Source organism: Ambystoma mexicanum, chromosome 9, assembly GCF_040938575.1.
Source record: "Ambystoma mexicanum isolate Mex_15411 chromosome 9, UKY_AmexF1_1, whole genome shotgun sequence".
In the NCBI taxonomy this organism is placed as follows: domain Eukaryota; kingdom Metazoa; phylum Chordata; class Amphibia; order Caudata; family Ambystomatidae; genus Ambystoma; species Ambystoma mexicanum.
In genome coordinates this window covers 543,454,015-543,474,067 of record NC_090931.1, presented here as the reverse complement: position 1 = coordinate 543,474,067, position 20,053 = coordinate 543,454,015, and the positions used below count along the sequence as shown (strand labels likewise).

The 20,053-nt window shown below is 46.3% G+C and overlaps 1 protein-coding gene across 3 annotated transcripts in view; it reads right to left on the bottom strand.

Annotated features, from left to right (window-relative positions):
• RNFT1 (ring finger protein, transmembrane 1) overlaps nt 1-20,053 on the bottom strand; it is a 424,054-nt gene that overhangs the window by 65,404 nt on the left and 338,597 nt on the right. For all 3 annotated transcript variants that reach the window (XM_069615093.1, XM_069615094.1, XM_069615095.1), the window contains one exon: nt 12,966-13,031. In XM_069615093.1, coding sequence (XP_069471194.1) covers nt 12,966-13,031 — 66 coding nt within the window. The remainder of the gene's footprint in view (nt 1-12,965; nt 13,032-20,053) is intronic.

Sequence of the window (20,053 nt, the reverse complement as noted above, 5' to 3'; positions counted from 1 at the left end):
CTCCCACTTCATTCTGTTAGTACCGCCCTTCCACATGAATGTTGTTGCCATGGATCATAGGTTTTCAGAAAAGGATCTGTCTAGCCATATTGGGACATTGCTGAACACGTACAGGAGCTTGGGGAGTATCATAATTTTGAGTACTGCAATGCGACCGATGAGTGATAAAGGGAGTCTAGTCCATATTTGTAGTTTAGTATGGATCGTAATAGGGATTCATAATTGTCGATGTATAGGGACGTCCTATCTCTAGAGACGAGAATTCCAAGATATCTGATATGGTCAGGAGACCATCTAAGACCATGCGTATGTGTAGGACGGGTAGTGGCTGGAGTTATTGGGAAAATCTCAGACTTTGTGGTGTGTAGCCCGAGTACACCGTCAATTTGTCTATCACTGCCAACGTGGCAGCTAGATTTTTCTCTGGTTCACGTATGTACAATAATGTACTGTCCGTATATAACGATATAGATTGGAGAATGCCGGTCATCCTTATGCCCCTCTGTTCCTGTTCTGGTCTGACCGCTGCCGCAACTGGTTCTATCTTGAGAGCGAAGAGGATGGGAGAGAAGGGGCATCCTTGCCTGGTTCCCCCGTTTAATCTAAAATGGTTGGGCAAAGTATGGTTCGTCAGGACCCTGGCTTTGGGGGAAGTATACAGTAACCTGACACATTGTGCGAAGTATGGACCGAATCCAAATTTATCTAGGACCTCAAACAAGTAGGCCCAAGAGACCGAATCAAACGCTTTCTCGGCGTCAAGTGTTACAGTCACTGCCGGGACCCCTGTTTAATCTGCGCCATGATTCCGAACAGTCTGCGTAGGTTTAAGGCTGCGGATCTTGTTGGAATGAAGCTGCATTGATCGGGGTGTATAAGGGTTGTCATTTTGGGTAATAATCTGGTTGCAAGCACCTTTGTGTAGATCTTGGCATCTGTGTTGATTAATGAGAGGGGCCTGTAGGAGGACAGTTCGTGGGGAGAGCGCCTAGGTTTTAATAATAGTGTGATGATGGCGTCCGTCATTGTGTCTGGGAGGGAGCCAGTACTCATAGCCTCCTTCCATACAAGTGTTAGTATTGGGGAGAGAATTGCGGAGTACTCTTTATATAGTTCTGGACTCAGTCCGTCTGGGACTGGGGCTTTACCAGCTGTCAAGGATTTGATCGCTTCAGTGATTTCTTCACTGGTTACCTGTTGTTCCAGGGCCCAGTTGTCTTCCAGTGGGAGCATAGGGAGTGTGATCTTGCTTAGGTACCCCCTCAGGTCTTCCCAAGTTCATGTGCATGGTTTGCATATAGGTCGTTATAGAATTTGGTGAATTCGGTATTTATGTCATCTTCCCCATTTACCGCCTCGAAATTTCCTGTTACAATACTTGTGATGGGTGTGTGGTTAAACTCATTCCTTAGTAAGCGTGCTAGTAAGTGTCCTGCCTTATTGCTTTCCCCATATCTGCGTGCCCTGGCTGGTATCGCCATATACTGTTCTTTTGTTGCCAATTCATTACATTTCTGAAGGCGTGTATTGATTTCAGCTAATGTTTGTTTGTTGTGTGTTGTACTGTAGTCATTTTCAAGTGTTTTCAGATGTGTTTCCGTTTCAGTCAGTTAGTTCGGTTCTGACGGCCTTAAGCAGACCTGTTGTCTTAGACATTATATTGCCTCTTATCCACCCCTTGAACGATTCCCATATGGTTGACCATTCATCTATTATGGTGTTCCTCAAGGCTCTGTACTTGGTCCTTTCCTTTTCTCTCTTTATACATCACTCATCGCCCCTGTTATCTCCTCCTTTGACATCTCCCATCACTTTTATGCTGATGATACTCAACTCTTTCTCTCTTTCTCCTCCTTCACACCTGACCTTCATCTCAAACTCTCCTCCTGTCTCACAGCTATCAAGAACTGGATGTCCTCCCGCTTCCACTCTCTTAACACTGATAAGACGGAAGTCCTTTTCTTCCCTTCTAACTCACTTCCTTCTCCCTCTCCTCCCCCATTCATTCACTTTCCCCCCCCTCCGACCTCCCTATCTCCTCCAAGGCTCACAATCTGGGTGTTATTTTTGACTCCTCTCTCTCCTTCTCACAACACATTTCACTTACCTCTCGCTCCTGCCGCTTCCATCTATACAACATTTGCAAAATCTGTCCCTCCCTCACTTTCCATGCAACCAAACTCCTTATCTCCTCTCTCATCTTTTCCTGGCTATTTTACTGCTCCCCTTTATTCATTGGACTTCCTGCCTCCCAGCTTACCCCCCTCAAATCCATTTACCACTCTGCTGTTGGTACCCTTTGTCTCCTTACCTCCCGTGATTCCATCTCCTCCTCGCTCTCTCTTCTTCGTTGGCTACCTTTCCACTCTCAGTTAAAATTCTTTCTCTGCCTTGTTTTTAAATCCTTATATGGTCTTGCTCCTCCTTATCTCTCCTCACTTCTCACCTTCTACTCCCCCTCACGCCCTCTTCGTTCTGCTGACTGTTTCCTCCTTACTGTACCTCCTTCCCCTTGTGCTTCTTCCAGGTTTCGTTCCTTCCAACTTCTTGCTCCTCTTCACTGGAACGCACTCCCTCTCTCAATCCGCTCTTCCACTACCCTTCCCTCATTTCGCACGTCCCTTAAATCCCTTCTCCTCCACTCTCCTCCTTGAAGATCTTCCCATTCTCTCTTCAACCCCCCTCTCCCTCTTCTGACTCCTTAATCCCCTCTCCCTCCATTCTCCCACCTTCCAACTCCTCACTTGTTCTTTTCTTTTCTATTCCTCCTCGCCAATCCTACTTCCTCTCTACCTCCCCTTCTCCACAGTTAACTGCTTTTTGCACTGTTTTACTGTCGAATGATTCATCATGTAATTTTGCTCACATTAATTGTTTGTTTATTGTTGTTCACTGTATGAGTTGTTCCATTGTACAGCGCCTTGGCATAAAGCGCTCTATAAATAAACAAATCAATCAATCAATCTACTGACCCTTTGTTTTCTTGGAAGAATTCCTCCATCTCGATGTGTAGTGACTACCACGTTCGGGTCTTTGAGGATATTTGGGGGCATTCTCCACCGTCTGGTTGGTGGTCTTATGTTCTGGATCCTCCCTTCGAGTATGACTGGGGAGTGGTCTGATAGTGTGCGGGGGGGTATGTCACAGTGCTGCACCGCACTAAACAAATGGGGGGGGGGAGATAAACCAGTAGTCTATCCTTGATTCTGTGTCGTGGATTGATGAACAGAACGTGTATTGTCTGTCTACCGGGTGTGTCCCTCTCCAAGCATCTACCAGGTCTAATTCCACTAGGGCTTGACGTAGGACAGTGGCTGATCTAGTGAGGTTCCTCTATTTATCAGAAGATCTGTCCATGTCCATGGTGATGTCGAGAATAGTATTGAAGTCACCCCCCAGATCACACACATTTCATTGTTGGGCCGATTTCAGCCAGTACACTAATGTAGAATTCGGGGTCATCTGTATTCGGCCCATAAGTATTGACTAGGATCAATTTCTTGACACTGAGCCCCATACAATCACGTACCTACCCTGGGGGATCAAATTTGCTTTTCTCGGTCACAAACCCCAACGATCAATGTAAGGACTCCCCTGTTGTGGGATGTATATTCAGTGTAGTGTCTGTTGCTCCCCCATTGTCGTAGAAAACTATCATTGACCTTTTGTAGTGCATGGGTTTCTTGCAGCATGGCAATATCTGGTAGGTGTCTATTGATGTATGCCCCTACCTTGCTGGCTTTTGCCCTGTTGTTCAGCCCACGAACGTTCCATGTGAGCAGTTTAAGTGTCAATCCTGCGTGTGGATCCGCCTGCTTTGCCATTTCATTAAATTTGGGTGCTATCAGAAGAAGGGGGTAATTCTTTTGGGAAGTTCGGCTTGTGTTGAAGTGATTGCAATTTTTGAGCTATTGAAACCAGTTAATTTTAACTCCCAGTGTCCAACCGGGGCTCTGTCAAAAAGTGGTAACATTCTCAAACACCCAAACAGTTCCTTGCGCCCCGTTTCCCCCCCCCCCACCCACACCATCGGTCCCTACGTGATGATGAGCCCTTGTTACAAACTTGTGGTTCTTCCTGGGGGGGGACGAGTACAGCAGCGCAGCCCCTATAGCCGAGCGCGTCTCATCTGGCCCAGTTTAAGTTATGGGAGCTGACCCCCTCTGTCCGCCACAATTACATCATAAACAGTAGAAAGGATATCGTGTAGCTGCCTTCAGTCATTGTAGTTCCCTGGTTTTTCCACCGGTTGTTGTAGATTGTCTCGGTCATGTTCGTTTTTTCCAGGAGGGAGGGGGGATTGCTTTTTCCACATAAGCCATTGCCTCAGCAGGGGTTTCGAAGAAATGTGCCCGTCCACCATGATGTATAAGCAGCTTTGCGGGGAACAGTAGGGCGTATAGTACTTTCCTTAGCCTGAGTTGGCGTTATATTGTTTCATAGGATCGCCTTTGGGTCTGGACTCCAGCTGAGAAGTCGGGATAGATGTGAATGTTGTCGTTACTGTCTCCCATTTCTCTTGCCAGTCTCAGCAGCCGTGTCCCTGTCTCTATAGTTGAGTAGCTTGGCGATGACCGTTCAAGGGGGGGCGCCCGGCTTGGGGGCCGGGGCCAGAGTACGATGCGCCCTTTCAACCAAGAACTGTGGGGAGAAGGAGTCTTCGCCGAGCAGGGATTTCAACAGGTTTTCAATACGGGATTCCATTGGTCCCTTTTAAAAAGGACTCAGAGCCCGACTATCCGTATGTTGTTATGGCACGATCTCGATTCCAAATCTTCACATTTGCCCCGGAGCTTTGTCATCTCTCCTTTCAGGAGTGTTATGTCGTGGGTATTTTGGTGGATTGAATCTTCATTGGCGCAGATTCTGGTTTCCGTTTCTGTAATTCGGGCGCTTTCTTTGTCGACACAGGCTTTGAGTGAGCCTATTGTTGAGACGATGTTGTCTAGTTTGACATTGACTGCTAGGAACCCGTTTTTGCACCCTAGTGAGGAGGTGGTCAAATTTCGTGTCGTCTGCTGACGCTGCTGTGGTTACAACAGGTGGGTCTAAGCTACCGGTGGGCACTTGGGAATTTGTGTATGAATCCATTGGGCCTGTCTTTCTGTTTTTTGCAACGTTCTTTCCAGGCATCCCAAGAATGTCTATCCTGCGTGGCCCTGTCTAGTTGGTGTGTTTGATCAACGAGCACGAGCTATACGTGCCAGTATCAGGATCTAGGTCATCGTGGATGCGAGCCGCAAGGAACAGTGGTATCGGGAGAAACAGTGTCAAGGCGCCAGTTGGCTTTTCTCCCTCCTTCGTTTGGCTAATTTACTGGTGATAGGCCCTCCGTCCCCTTGTTGAGATCAGTGTTGGATCGCTGTATTCAGATGACTGCGGCAGCAGGGCCAAGTTTGCTAGAGGTTGTTGGTGTTATTGAGTGGCGGATGTTAGCAGGCTGGGTGTTTAGTTTGTTTGCCACCCAGTTGTTACCAGGAGTGGACTGTCCTCTCACGTATTTGCCTTTCCTTGATCGGCGTTACCACCAGGGATACTAATGTTCGCTTGTAGGCCCACCTTGGGGCTTAGTGATCTTGGTTCCTGTTGGATTCGGAACCGGTATGGCCAATTCCAGAGCTGTCGTGATCTGTTGGGTTATTGCGGCGGGTGAGTATGCGGCTGTTCCAGGTGTCCGCGTTGTCAGGCGCGTGCAGCGCCTGATGATCTGTGAGGATCTCGTGTCTTGGCGGCCTCCCCAGCCACGCTGGTGGACGTCCCCGTGTAGTTGGGATGGGGCCTCTGATCCTTTTGTTTATTTTCTCTCCCCCCACCCCTTTTGGGTGCTGGTCGGGTGTCCTCACTGGGCGGCCCTTTGCGGGCAAGCGCTGGTGGAGCGTGGCTGCCCTGGCCTGCGGTGTGCGCTGGGTGTGCCTGTGGCGTGGCACGATGGATGGGGGGGGAGGCGGAGGACAGCCCTGGTCCGGTCCCGCTGGCCTCGTATGGCACAAGGCCGCGCCATGTGTGGATCGTGGGTGCTGCCATTCGGTGCCGGAGCGCCGTTGATGCCCCCGTGACCCTGGGGTGGAAGGAGGATGGTGGTGTCTTTACCGGATAGCGCTGTTTGCTCCGCTGGCTTTCAGGCTTAAACGTCGACTTGCGCCGCCAGTGCCTTCTATCGTCTTCTGCAGCTGGGTCCGGTGGAATCGGGAGCTGCAGAGGCGGCTGATGTCTGTATCGCCTCTTTCCATGGCCCGCTGCGCTGGCTCTGCCTCCACTAGTGCCTCCACAGAGGCCTGCACACGCGCCGAAGCCACGGGCTCTGCGTTGGGATCTCCGGAGCTCTGGGACGGCTCGCTGTTTCACCCACGCGGACTTGAGCGGGAACAGGGCATTCCAGCTCCGATTTCCTCTGTTCTTTTTTCCAGGGTCTGCAACGGGGTACTTGTGAAGGCAGCTCTGCTATTGTAGGCAGTTCGGGGGACGCAGCTTCTTGGTGTATTTTGTATAAGGCTTTATGCCGGAGAGGAGCTCAGCACTAAGGCGGCCATCTTTGTTGCACAACCAATAAACAACAATTTTTAATATAACTACTATGTGTCAGTGTTTCCTTGAACTGTTTGTTAAGTACTGTGTGCCTCACGACAGCCCTTATCCCTCCGAGACCAAGCCTGGCTCAGCCATTGCTACCAACCCTTTGGGTAGTTCACGCTACACCCTAGAGGTACAACCCCCTGTCACCTAAAGTGAGCTTTTCCAAGTTCTGCCACAGACAGCAACTTGTGTAGAAACTCCCTAACAGCAGGTGAGGTATTGGCTAGAAAGTGGAAGCGGTACTGCAGTGCGAGTGTGCAAGTTTGTGTGATGAGTGTGTACAAAGATTAGTGGAAGTAGTGGTTGTGAATCAGATGGTACCGAGTTAAAAGAGTGTGTGAGCGGTTTGAGGGAAGATTTGTAGTGGGGAGGTGGTAGTAGTAGTAGGAGCGGGCGGAGTAGTGTGGGGTTATTCATGTGGAGGGAGGGGTGGTGGTAAGGAGTAGTGTGGAAGAGGAGGAGTAGTGTGGAAGAGGAGAAGTAGTGTGGAGTATAGTGTAGTAGCGCAAATGTCTGAGTACTAAAGTGGAGACGGGAGTAGTAGAGCTACGGAAGAGGGAATAATATCAAAGGGTGGAGGCAAGACTATGGAGAGGTGAGAACATCAAAGTGACAGAAGATTGGTTGGAGGAATGAGGTGGAGTGGAGAAGAAGAAAAAGTAGTAAAGGGAGAGGTGAGAGGGAGTGTGTCAGAGGGAGGCGGAATCAAACAGGGTATTTATTTATTTTTACATTTATAAAGCACACAAAACCCTAGGGCATCACAGCGCTGTTACAACCAATTACATTCAAAGTGGTAGAAAGTAAGGTACTTATGGCTAGGGTGGTAGCCAGTAAAAGTCCAGGTGCTAAGCGAATAGCCAAGTTTTCAGTGCCTTTCTGAAGGTTCTTCTCTTAGGTGAGACAGGAGGGTGTTCCATTGGTTAGCTGCCACAAGTGGGAAACCAGCACCTTCACTCTTTAGCCTTTTATATTTGGGTGGAACCAGTCTGTGGGTGTAAGCCTTTCTGATCGCTCTGCTGGATTGGGCTTTTTGGAACATTTGTACAAGGTAAGCTGGGGCAGAGTTGGATATACATTTGTGGGTGATAGACAAGAGTTTTAAATATAATTCTTTCCTTGACTGGCAGCCAGTGGATATTCCTTCTAGCCTTGGTTATGTGCTCTCATTTGGGGATGTTAAGAGCCGCACTTCTGGCATTGTTTTGTATCACTTGGAGCTTGTGGATGCTGTGTGCCGAGGTCCCTGTGAGAGGGCACTGCAGTAAGCCACCATCCCAAATTCCATTAGAACCCTAACAGCTGGATGGTGTAGGGAAAGTAAGAGGGAGTTTTGTTAGATATTGCATTTGGTCTTTAGGCCCTCACCACTAGCAGAACATAGTACTAGAAAGTAGGGGTAAATCCTTTATATCCACTAACCTCGGTCAGGGACGACTGGGTTAGGGTGGAGGTTCCACACCAGACGAGAGACAGAAGGACAGCGATAGCCCCACAAAATCTTCAATGAAAACACTTGTACCGCCTTTGAGACTAGGAGTGATTCTTGTGCTACATGTAACAGGCACGGTTTGTGCATAATATATGTCTTCTCAGAAATGTGCCAATTCCCTTCTACCTTAGAGAACCCCAGCTCTTTTTGCTGGACTTTAGGGCTTTAAATTGTTATCTGGAGAGAGCAAGACCTTTTCCCCCCCCACTCTCTCATGTATTTTTTATTGATTTGGACTCTGTGTTTTTGACTTTGGAGTCTGACAAACTCCATAGGCATCACCTTTACATTGTGACACACAACACCTTCAGTGCAGTGGCACAGGGAAGTCTTAGATTTCCCAAAGGTTTAAATACCTTCTCTTGGTGAAACTACTGTTTCCAAGAGCAGTGAAGTTAAATTGACTTTACTTACATTTTTGTAACTTTCTAGACCCAGCACACACTACCTTACCCTAGGGTGCTGAAGGGGTTTCTTAGTATCCCCTTTGTCTAGTTTATCATGTAACATTTTTATGTTACCCTTTCTACAATTAATGGCTGTTGGCAGTCGTTTACTTTGTACTACCATTGTGTGTTCCTACCGTGGGCTGCAATTGCAGCAAAGCACCAATGTGTGCCCATTTTGTCAAAATGTCTGTGGTCTTTTTTTGCCATTTCTTTTTGGAAAGGTCCTACTCTGCGTGCCAAACTAGGTTTGGTCCCTTTGTTTGTTTTGTCTTTGACGGGATTCACCAGTGAAGCCCGCCTCTGGCTCCAGCGTGTCTGGCAGGGCAGGAAGTGAGGTAGGTGCCCGAAACTCCCTGTGCTTAATCCCCTTGGTTACAGGAATGCACCCAAAGGTGATTGGCTGGCTGGCTGTCCTTGGAGGACAGCCACCCTGCTGTGCGAGTGACAGCTAGGATGCAAGTGAATGCGAGAAACCTGCATAAAAGGCGAGGTCTTTTGCTTTTAAGGCAGAGTCGACCACTGGACGCAGGAATCCGAAGAAGAACTTGGAAGAGATGCTTGCTGCAACTTCTGGACCGTTGGTTTGCCCAGTGAAGCCCTGCTGCAGTGCCGAAGCTCTGAATTCGCCTTGAATAGAGAAGCCCTGCAAAGGACGACTTCTCCCCTCGGGTTGGTGGGACCAATCGACCCCAAGACAAACTCATCTGGAAATCCTCTCGGAGCTGGCTGTACTTCCATTGCTGCTGCAGCAACAGATTGCCAGGGAGAGGAACACCAGAATCGAGTGTGTCATCTACAAGTCTGACCCGAGCTCCAGGAAGATCCTTTAGACTCAGAGGAAGCAGGACTGAGCGAGCCTGAGTGACCTCAACAGAGGGCTAGACCCCGAATGCGAGGAAAGTCTACAAGGTATCCGAGAACAGTGGTGGTGCTATTTGCGAGAAGCTGAAACTGCAAAGTGCTGCTGATCTGAAGTTTGCCCATTGCTGCCGCCAACCTTCAAACCGTAGTGCAGGAGCCCCCAGACGTCCTCCCTCTTGTCCGTACGACTGAGGCCCAGGAACAACAGGATCTGCAGGACCTACAATCGGAACAGAAGCCAGCTGGAACAACTTTCTTCAGACCCACGGTACTGTGAACTAAGGGGTACTTAGCTCTCAGTTGAGGCTTGTCTTTGTTACCTGTTGACGAGTTGCTTGCAGCTCTGCCCCCTCACAAGCCTCCAAGCTTGTGGCCCAACAGTGATTTCTGTTAGGCAAAGTTTGTATGCAGTACCCTTTGGGACCACTACACACAACTAGGAATAAAGGTGTAAACAATACCAACCTTTGGTATAAGTCTGTACCACACAGTTTTGGGTAGCGAGCTGAGCAGCCAGGCTTATCTCAAGAGGGAATGTGAGCTTGTAATGAGGTTACACAGAGGTCTACAATTACAAGTATTCAAATAGACATTTACACTCAAGGTTTCTTGTAAAACACTTATTAATTTATTACACAGTCATTTAGAAAACATTCACTAAAAGGAGGCAATCAATATCACACAAAAATATCCTACAATACTTCACACTAACCGGTTCTGAAACATTTAAACTACTTTGAAGTAGGAGCAAAATGGCATTCAGAGCATTTGACGTAGGAGCAAAAAGGCACATGTTAATAAAATGAATAATAAGTGTTACTTTAAAACAGTGCAAATAGTTTGTGTTCACCAGAGGAGTTGGTCCAATGCAATAGGTAGGCCAAAGTCAATGGGCTTGTGTCTTGTATAGGTAAAAACAGTACTGGTAGATAAACGGAAACGTTTTTGCCACGTTTCTCAGAAGTAGTTCTCAGAAGAAATTTATATGTCAGGTCACAAGCTGGCTAGGCCTGCAAGCTGCCAAAGTTTCACGCAATTTCGCAGTGAGAGGTAAGTTCTCTCCGTCGGGTTTTCACAGCACCTTAATATTGAACAAAAAGATGCAGGTGAAGACTTCTGTCCTGGCAGTTCCTGCAGATCTTGCTGTTCCTGAGCTCGGTCGTGGAGACAAGAGGGAGGACCTCAGGGGACTCCTGCACTGCACGGGGATTGGTCACAAAGCTGGCAAACTGGCAATTCTTCGATTCCAGTAGCTGTCTTCAAGCACACAAACTGGTGTCCTTCTCCCTGGCTATTCAGTTTCCTGCAGCACTCTGAGGAAAATACAACCAGCTCCGAGAATGGCTCCAGGTGGCTTACGAGTTGATTGATCCCACCAACGGAAGAAGTCGTCCTTGAAGGGCTTCTCTGCCGAGATGAACTTGGCGATTCGGCCCTGCAGCAGGGCTCCACCGGGCAAAACAACGGTCCAGTGTTGCAGCAGCCGTCCTCTTCCGGCTCGTCTTCGGTTGTTTCGTTTCAGTGGTCGACTCTGCCTTCCAAGCCAAGAGACTCACCTTTTAAACAGTTTTACCACATTCATTCCAGCCTAACTGCCACTCACCCAGCAGGGAGGCTGACCTTGCCAGACAGTCAGCCAGCCAATCACGCCAGAGTGCATTTCGGTCTCCTAGGAGACTAAGCACAAGGAGTTTCGGGCACCTCCCTCACTTCCTGCCCACCCCAGACACTCCGGTGCCAAAGGCGTAGGACCAAAGGGACCAAACCTGGTTTGGCGCGCAGAGACAAACTCTAGAAGGACCTTTCCAAAAAGAAATTGTGAAAAAAGATGACCAGGACCCGTTTTTACCGAGGGGGCTCAGACGCCATATTGAAAAACATGGCTCCTGTGATTTAACTCTACCGTTGTTCACGGTCTGGCAAAATCATGGTAGTTCGTTGTAAAACCACTGCCACCAGCCATTTCGATAGGAAAGGGTAGCATTGGACTACTACATAAGTTTCAGGACACAGGGGATACTAGATAACCCCTCCAGCACTCTTTTGTAAGGTAGTGTGTGCTGGGTCTAGGAATTTTAAAAAGACTAGTAAAGTCAATTTAACTTTACATTCTCTGGGAAACAATAGTTTATCCCAGAGAACTTAAACCTTGGGACAGTCTAAAAGGCTTCCGTGTGTCACTGCAGAGGGTGATGTGTGACAAATGAAAAGATGATGCCTATGGAGTTGTCTAAAACTCCATAATCAAAAAGAAACCAACACAGAAAACACATGAGATTTAAAAAATTCAAAGACCCAAAGTTTAGCAAAAGAGCTGGAGGGCTCCAAGGTGGGAGAAATTGGCACATTTGTGAGAATTCTCCCTAACAATTTGACTTTCTACAAAGATTTCTAAAACATTGTGCAAGACTTTTTACTTACCTTCAAGAAGTGCTTCAACTCTCCTAGACTTTGCTCCATCGACATTGGCTGTCCTGGCTCTCTGAAAGACTCTAAGCTCTGACCTTGTGCTTTAACTATCCCTCCAAAAAGTCACACATTCAATAACTTGTCTAGCTGGGAAAGGGTTAATCTACATTGCATTGGGGAGTTCAAAAGTGCTTACCTGCTTAAGAATATTTGTTAACCATTGTTTTATTCCCTAACCTTTTCATTTTAACACCAAACTCAGTATTGCTCTAAATGTGCCAGTGGTATATCAATGTCCACAGTGTCCTAGCTATTTAAGTCACCTCAGGGTGTAGGATGTATCTGTGTGTCATCCCAAATGGGCATCTACTGATTTATTGAAACGGAGAGTGTGTATTTTTGAAGTATATTTTAAGTGTTATATAAGTGCTCCCTTCTAAGGAAGGCTTATTTAACTGAATTTTAAATTAATAAATAATTGTTTAATCAAGAAACCTTCAGTGTAAGTGTTCATTTGGATACTTGTCTCTGTGAAACTATGTTACAACCCTACAGCTCACATTGACCCCTCTTGAGAGGTATGCAGTAATAAATTAGCGGCAAAAATGTCGCCTTTACAAAAAATTGCGGCAAAAATGACGTGGTTTGGCCCGGTAAAGGTGTACCCCATTATACCATTTAAGGGGAGAGGGGGTTGCAGGGGCGTCCCCTGCTCTCCTTAAATGGTATAATGGGTCTGGGGGTTGCAGGGGTGTCCCCCGCATCCTTTACATGGATTGCTGCAGCAAAACCACAGCCTTTTTGCTGCGATTTTAACACATGGAACCTCTTGAGAGACGCCTGGCTGCTCAGTCACTGTACCAATTTGTGTAGTACATGCTTATACCAAAGGTTGAGTTAACTATTACCAAGAGGACAAGGTTGGTGCGGTCTCCGACAGGGTACTGCATACATTCTTGCCTAACAATATACCTCACAGAATTGAAGGTCCTTTGATTCAAGGATACTGACAGTTACCTCAATAAAACCAACAGATAAGCTTTGACACATATTTTAAAATCTACTTAACCCTTGTAAACCAACACTGATTCAGGGAATATATTCAACAACAATGCTAAGATTACGATTTTAGTGCAATTGATCTTTGTTCTGTCAATGCTTCAGAAGAGGATTTTACTCACAGGCCGTGCAAAAAACACCCTCATAATCTTCTTGAAAGTCTTCCATTGTGTAAACAGTTCCAAAATCTGGAGGAATTCAAAAGTGCATTAAAAAGGGCATGTTAAAAGTCCATACATCTAAATGCTACGGTGTGAACAAAATACAATGGTAAAATCATCCAATATAGTGTGCCTTCGAAACAGACTTCCACAAAATGGCTCTCTGCAGTCCGTTAATCTCAACACAGAAGCAAGGAAAAAGGAATACTGTAGAATGGCAAATAGCATTAATGATTCTTGTCCCGGGAGGATAGCTCAGCGGCAATACAAAGCAACACAGGTTCGATTCCCGGGTCCGCACTTAGAAACCTCTGGGTATTAAGCGTGTTCTAAATACGCAACTAAGACATATTCCTGTAACAGCGCCTCGATGCCCCCGGGCGCTTCAAAAATGCAAATAAATAAAATAAATAAGCAAAAAGTGAGCTTGTGTCATGATGTAAAAGTGGTTTGACATCTTACTGGCAGGCTCTTTAACATGCAACACTTAACAAGCAAAGAAAATCCATTCCAGAACCTATGGATTGAATAATTCTGGAATGGAAAATTAGCAACACCTTCCTCTAATTTTCCTTCTTTCTATACTGCTTGCTCTTGCAGTTTAGTAGTGCTTCATATCCCTTTATTCTTTTTAAACTGTTGCATTTGTTGAGCTCTCTTCTGGTTTAAGTCCGATCTTACCAGTTTTTCCCTTCCCTGTACCAGCGAGCTGTAGGTCAATATCTTGACCTGTCTTCTCCCTTATTGCTTTGTCTACCCTGCTGTGACGTATCCCCTTCATTAGCATTCTGGTTTGATATGTGGTCCTCTTGAGGATGGAGGGGATTGTGTGGTGGTGAGGAGGATTCTTCTTACCATACCACTCTTCCCTGTAAGCACCTTTCTTTCTCTGGGACACGGGCTCCAGCGCAGTTATGGAATATCTCGACAGCAGGCTGCGCTCTTGTTTGGTGAGCGAACTGGCGTGCACCTACCGGTGGCATCATTCTGCTGCTTTCTTTAGGCCTCTGGTCTTCCTCCAAAGAACTGGAGTACTGAGTGGCTGTGCTGGTGTCCAACACTCAACAGCTACCTGCAGATATTTCAAATAGGGACTCTGGCACAAAGGGCGTTGTTTGATTTGCAAGACTTTGGCTGCTATTGACGAAGGCCACAGATGGCTAACTTTTTCCTTTACCGTCTGCTGTTTGTGGTCACCGTGGCCATCCCACTGCAGTATGTGAACCCTTTTTTAGCACAATCATTCCGATAAATAAAATAGGACAGGATGCAATGGAAGGCTAAAGGGAGTGTTAAGTGTGACAGGGTCAGTAACCAGACTATCAAGGGATGGGGTCCCTTCTCAGCTTGGGGTGGGAGGCCTATCAGGGTGGAAGCCAAAGCCAGTCCTAATGCTGAAGGGGAAGCTGGCAGCTGGGGAGGGCCCTGTCCCTTCGTTTCAAGCCACAGTCATTGTAAATGGTACCATTGTGGATCACCTCAAACCTCTGTTGCAAGATGCCAGGCAGTTTTTCTCTGTTTGTTTTAGAGAACTATGAATACCAGCAAGCCCAGTGATGGATTGAAGAGAAAATAATTCACACAAGTCTTCAGAGAGTAACCGTGTATCAATGCACCCCAACTGGCAGCTCAATACCAAGAAATCGCTACGAGATACTGAAAAGCTGACTACATCAAGGCGGAATACTGAAATCCTTTCCATAAAAAGCTCAGCTGTAAATGAGAAATTGGCCGCTCCGCTCAGTTGTAACTGAGGAAAGAGAGGCTCACCAACAGACTGCAATCAGCTTCATGGAACAACCCTCACGCGTCAGAGCAGCAGAACAGCTCCCCAATAAAGACTGCAATCCAATGGCCTTTAGAGAACCTACCACAAGATGGAACATTTGCTGTAGAAGGCCGTCATTGACGATCTTTGGTCGGCCTGCATGAGAAAAAGGGGCAAGGTTTACACCCTCTCATATACATTGCAATGTTTCTAACACCTCCCGAAAGGTGAAGAGAGGAATTCATTGGCCTGCTGAACCAGCAGGGGAGAAACAATGGAAGGAGTGCGAAGGATATACAGGAGGGAAAAGGATAAGGAAGGTGTGCGTTATTCTGGTCAGGTCAGAGGAAGTGGACCAAGATATCAGAAGGAGGAAGGACTTTGTAAAGGAGTGTGGAGGCGGTTTACAGAAAAGGTGAGGTATTGTCTGGTGAGAAAGGGGTAGTGTGTTATGAGGGTGTAGCCAATGTGTGAGAATAGTAGTGGGATAGTAGGGAGTGAATGACGGGATGACAATGAGTCAAAATGAGGGTGACTGATGAGAAGGTGAGAAGTAATAGTTGTGTGATGGTGTAGTAGTGTGGAGGTGGTGTAACAGTGTGGAGGTGGGAGTAGTAGTGGTGTAGAGGTGAAAGTACTAGTAGCAGTGTGGAGAAGGGGGAGAAATAGTAGCGTGGAGAGGGGGAGCAATAGTGGTTTGAAGAGGGGGGAATAGTAGTGGTGTGTAGAGGGGCGAGTTGTCAAAAGAAGGAGATGCCATCAGAAGGACAGGTAGAGACGGAAACAGTGAGATGAGGAAGGGAAGGGAGGAGAGTAACGAGGAAGGGAGAGAGAGAGAGAATAGAACACATGGGAAAGGAATAGAAGTGTGCAGAACATCAGGCTAGTGCCCAGAGCAATTGAAAGGTATTAGCCAATCGAGGTCCCTCAAAGGTGTCACCTAGATTGTTCCCAGAGGAATTCTATATAGATGAGTTTGCCTTTAGCCCATATGACAAGGCCAGTGCACTGGACTTGTCAAGAGGCAATGGGAACCCCTCTCAGCTGGGAGTTTGGGGGAGCGGGGGAAGTCTACCAGGGAGAAATCAAGAGCCAGTCCTACCCCTGAGGGGGATGGTGGCAGTTAATCTGGCCCCAATTCCTGCCCACACCCCCTGTGCCAGCGTATACATGTGCAGTACTGCTTTGTCTCACAATTTTCTTTGCCTCCAGAGATGAGCGAGACCTTTTTATCAATCCCACTTCTGGCATGCTCCAATGGACCTCTTCTTAAAATGATCAAGTAAGGGAGACCTCTCCCCTTGGTCTGTGGCTTATGCTTTCCTATGGTAGCACTCCCCCTAACCACCACCATATGTGGAGTGCTGCCATGGACCACTGGTAACATTCCTAACTTTCTAGGGGATTCCGGGCCTGCGATCCCTTTTATCTCTTGACCTGTCCATTGTGTTTGCATTGGGCGCAAAGTCCCTAGAGCTGGGTGGTGGTATACGGATCAATACTTCTGGGGGTCCTCCCAAAGAACTCCAGGGGTGGGAGTTACTCCTCTTCACTGGAACTGGACATTGTTGCAATTGCCCTACAACTAACTGAACTTTGGTACTGTACCTGCACTAACTGAATGTGCCCTCCTGGCTACTCACTTCCATCCTCAGGAAGCTTTTGGGACAACTAAAAGACTTAGTCTTGGGATAGATTAGGGCTGAAATTTTAAAGTTAGTATAATGTATCGGCTTAAATGTGTTGACATCACCTACTCCCTACTTTAAAATATTGCATTTATTGTATATGTTGTATGCCCAAGTAATTTAAAGTGGAGTGTAACCGAGTTGTATAGATGCTCTAAAGTATTTCCTTCTTACACTGAATATTTAAAGTGTGCCTTAGCATAGTACTGTAGATTGTTATTTTATAACTTACCTGTGTGGGTCTTTTACTACTTAATTGATCTGCTAACTGAGAGCTGTACTACACAACAGTGCCCCCTTCCCTCCTTAGGTCAGCTTTGCTGCTTGGTCAAGCCTACTTAAGAGAGTGCCTTTGCTAAACTGGGGTTGTAATAAACCTTGCTAACCATAGGTTATATACAAGTTCAATATGGAAGACTTACCAGTAAAGACCCTTACTCATCAAGGCTTATAGACTTGGAAAATTGTGTAAGGACAAGTGGCTCAGTACAAAAGGTGGGGAAATTATTTGATACAATCCCTCATAGCTTATCAATCTTCTCTGCCATGCCATTTAACAGAAGGGCGCCTTCCACCTCTCCTCCCAGGCATCCTTCCTCTAAAACTAGAGTGTCTCTAACACAGTCCCATAACCTTGGGTTGGAGGAGAAAAAAGCTCAAATCAGACAAAAAGAAATTGATTTAGAGACAACATTATGGACATTTAAAGGATAAGGAATGGGAGGATAAAGAAAGAAAGCCTTCCTTGAGAGACAACCAGAAAGGGATCAGACACCAGACAGAATTGAAGAGAATGTCTTTGGATTCTGCTTCTTGTTTTATTTTTTTTTAAATATTTTTTTATGGGAATGGCTCCAGCTTTCTCGGATCCCTCTCGATTACTGATGCACCTACCTGACATTGATACTCTACCCTACATTCAGTTTCCTTTCTTGATTGACTCCGACCGGCTTGCACTTGCCAGTTGACTATTTTTTTTATGTTCATGTTTTTTTCCAGTTCCGGGATTACACTCATTTTATTTTCATGACCCGTCTACAGTACTTGGTAATTATTTTCCTTTGCAATCTGACTCTGAATTACTGCATTTGCAGTGATCAGTCCCCGTTGCACCGTAACGCGCCAATCTTTGACACGATAAGAGTACGAGGCTTTAACAGCACCGCTACCATGGCAATGGTGTTACACAGCGTTACGATTGACCGACTCGGCGTCGGCAGCAGCTCTGCAAGCAGCATAGACACAACAGGTATGCATTACGCAGCTCTTTTTCACTTTTGAGAATCCAGCACCCAGCGCTGGAACGGTTTATTGATTCAGACTCCATATCTATCCACAGAACGTTACACGCGTTCCTGCCCTGTATTAATCTGGCGTTCTCCTGAAAGCACTTTGTGACTACACATACGGCATTAGTACTGATTCTTTACCTACGGGCTTGACACTCTTCAGGTAAACGGCATTCTTATTTGATTTGACACTGAACAACAGGCAAATTGTTCTCGATTTTTACTTCTCTTCTGTTTTCTTGTCCTTCGGTATTCCAATCCTCACCTGAATCTACCCACGTTTGGTATGTTACCATGTTTATTTTTATTTTATTACATTGATTGTTTTCACTGATGTACACTGTAAATGTTTGCAATAACAGACTTGCCCTGATGAAGGAGAACACTCTCCGAAATGCATTGGCGCAATAAGTCTGTTTAAACAAGAGATGTGCTAGCTGCTTCCTCACTAAGAATCAATTAGTGACCTTGCTTGGAAAGAATTGTTTTTGATAAAATATTATCCTTTGAAACACAACAAGGATTCTGCCAATTTTTGAAATTTGCCATGTTCAATTTATATATTAGGTTCCAATAATTTTGAACATTTCAACGATTATTTCATAACCCAGTTTGGGTACAATGGAGAGCGGCTGTGTGACTGGGTTTGCAATCTAGTCTCCGTCCTCATATGTTTTTTGAGTCAGGGTGTCTCCAGACTCATCACACCCAGCTCCTGGAAAACGTTTTGATTTATTACGAAGCAGAGATTTCTTATATAGGAATTACTCGACTTGAAGTGAATATACCAGCTGATGCCCGCTTATTCCTTGTTTGTTCCAGCTTTTCTCACCCCAGAAGGCCTATGGAGTTGGTGAGTATGTATGAGAAGAATGACATTATGGATTGGTTGAAAAGTATTTGAGATGGCATATCTTAAGCAGAAGGTGAATTCCCCAGATCAGGTACCCTGGCTTCTAAGCAGATTCCCTCAGAGTGGGTAGAGTGCTATCCTAGAGATGGATGCAACTGATCAATCTAAGTAGCAGTTAGGGAGGCAGGTACCCATAGCCAAGTTTGGGAACACACCTGCCCAATACTTCAAAATATTTAGGGAACAGAACAAGAAGGATAATGTTCATCAGACTCCCTGAAAAACCTGGAAGGGTGGTTTGAAGGCCACACAGTTAAAACATTTGGAGGCATGATAAATCTGTTAATGCTTGAACATATTTTATTTTCAACTTGATTTTTATTAACATTTCTTCTATCAACAAACAAAAACATTCAACTGATGCAAACAAAAAAACCTGAATCTTCCTGAGGGTCTATAATTCCCAGCAACGTCATAGACTTCGGGCACCAAGTTCTGCATGCTTCCTCCTTTAGTTATCCTATCAATTCAGACCAGTCTGTCCTGTATTTCATATGCTCTCCTTGTATTGAGTAAGTGAGCCACTCCATAGCTAGAACCGACCACATTTTAGTAACACACTCGTGTTCTTGTGGTGGTTCTTTGGACTTCCATCTATGTGCCAGCACCAGGGCTGCCGACATCATCATGATAACATATACCTTTCGGCGGGACCTGGTGGGAATGTCACGCAGGACTCCAACCAATCCCATCATGTCCAGCCCTCTGTTCTTGCCCCCCACATTCCCCAAGGTATGGACCACTGCCTGGCGTATTCGATCCCAGAATGCATTTAATTTTGGGCATTCCCACCAAATGTGAGCCCAAATGCCAATTTCCCCACAGGCTCTCCAGCACTCCCGGGACAAAAGCGAATAGATCTTATTCAATCTGATCGGGGTTAGATGCCACTGGACCAGTAGTTTTACCTAGAACTCGCGAACCTGGATGGACCTAGTTAACTTCAGTATTTGACTCCACAGCTGTTGCCACTCCTGCTCCCCAATGACTATCCCAGTGTCCTCCTGCCATTTCTTCATGTATTTCCTGTGTGGGGGGTTTTCCCCCTCCTTTATGTATCTGTAGAGGGATCCCATTAGCCCCCTATTCCCTGTGTGCGTATCTAAATATTTCTCAAAAGGAGTTTGAAATCGTGTGCCTGCCTGACGCATTACCGGGTGAGACAGCCAATGTTGCAGTTGTATATACCCATATCTGTGGCATTCATCTAAATTAAAGTCCACCTTGCACCTCTCAAAGTCCTTAACTTTACCCTCCTGGTACATGTCCTGTATCATTCGACAGCCACCCCTGTACCATGCATCAAATCTCATGTTCTTGCACCCTGGAGTGAATTGTGGGTTCTCAAATATAGGGGCATATGGGGAAGGGAATGTGGTAATAGGGGATCA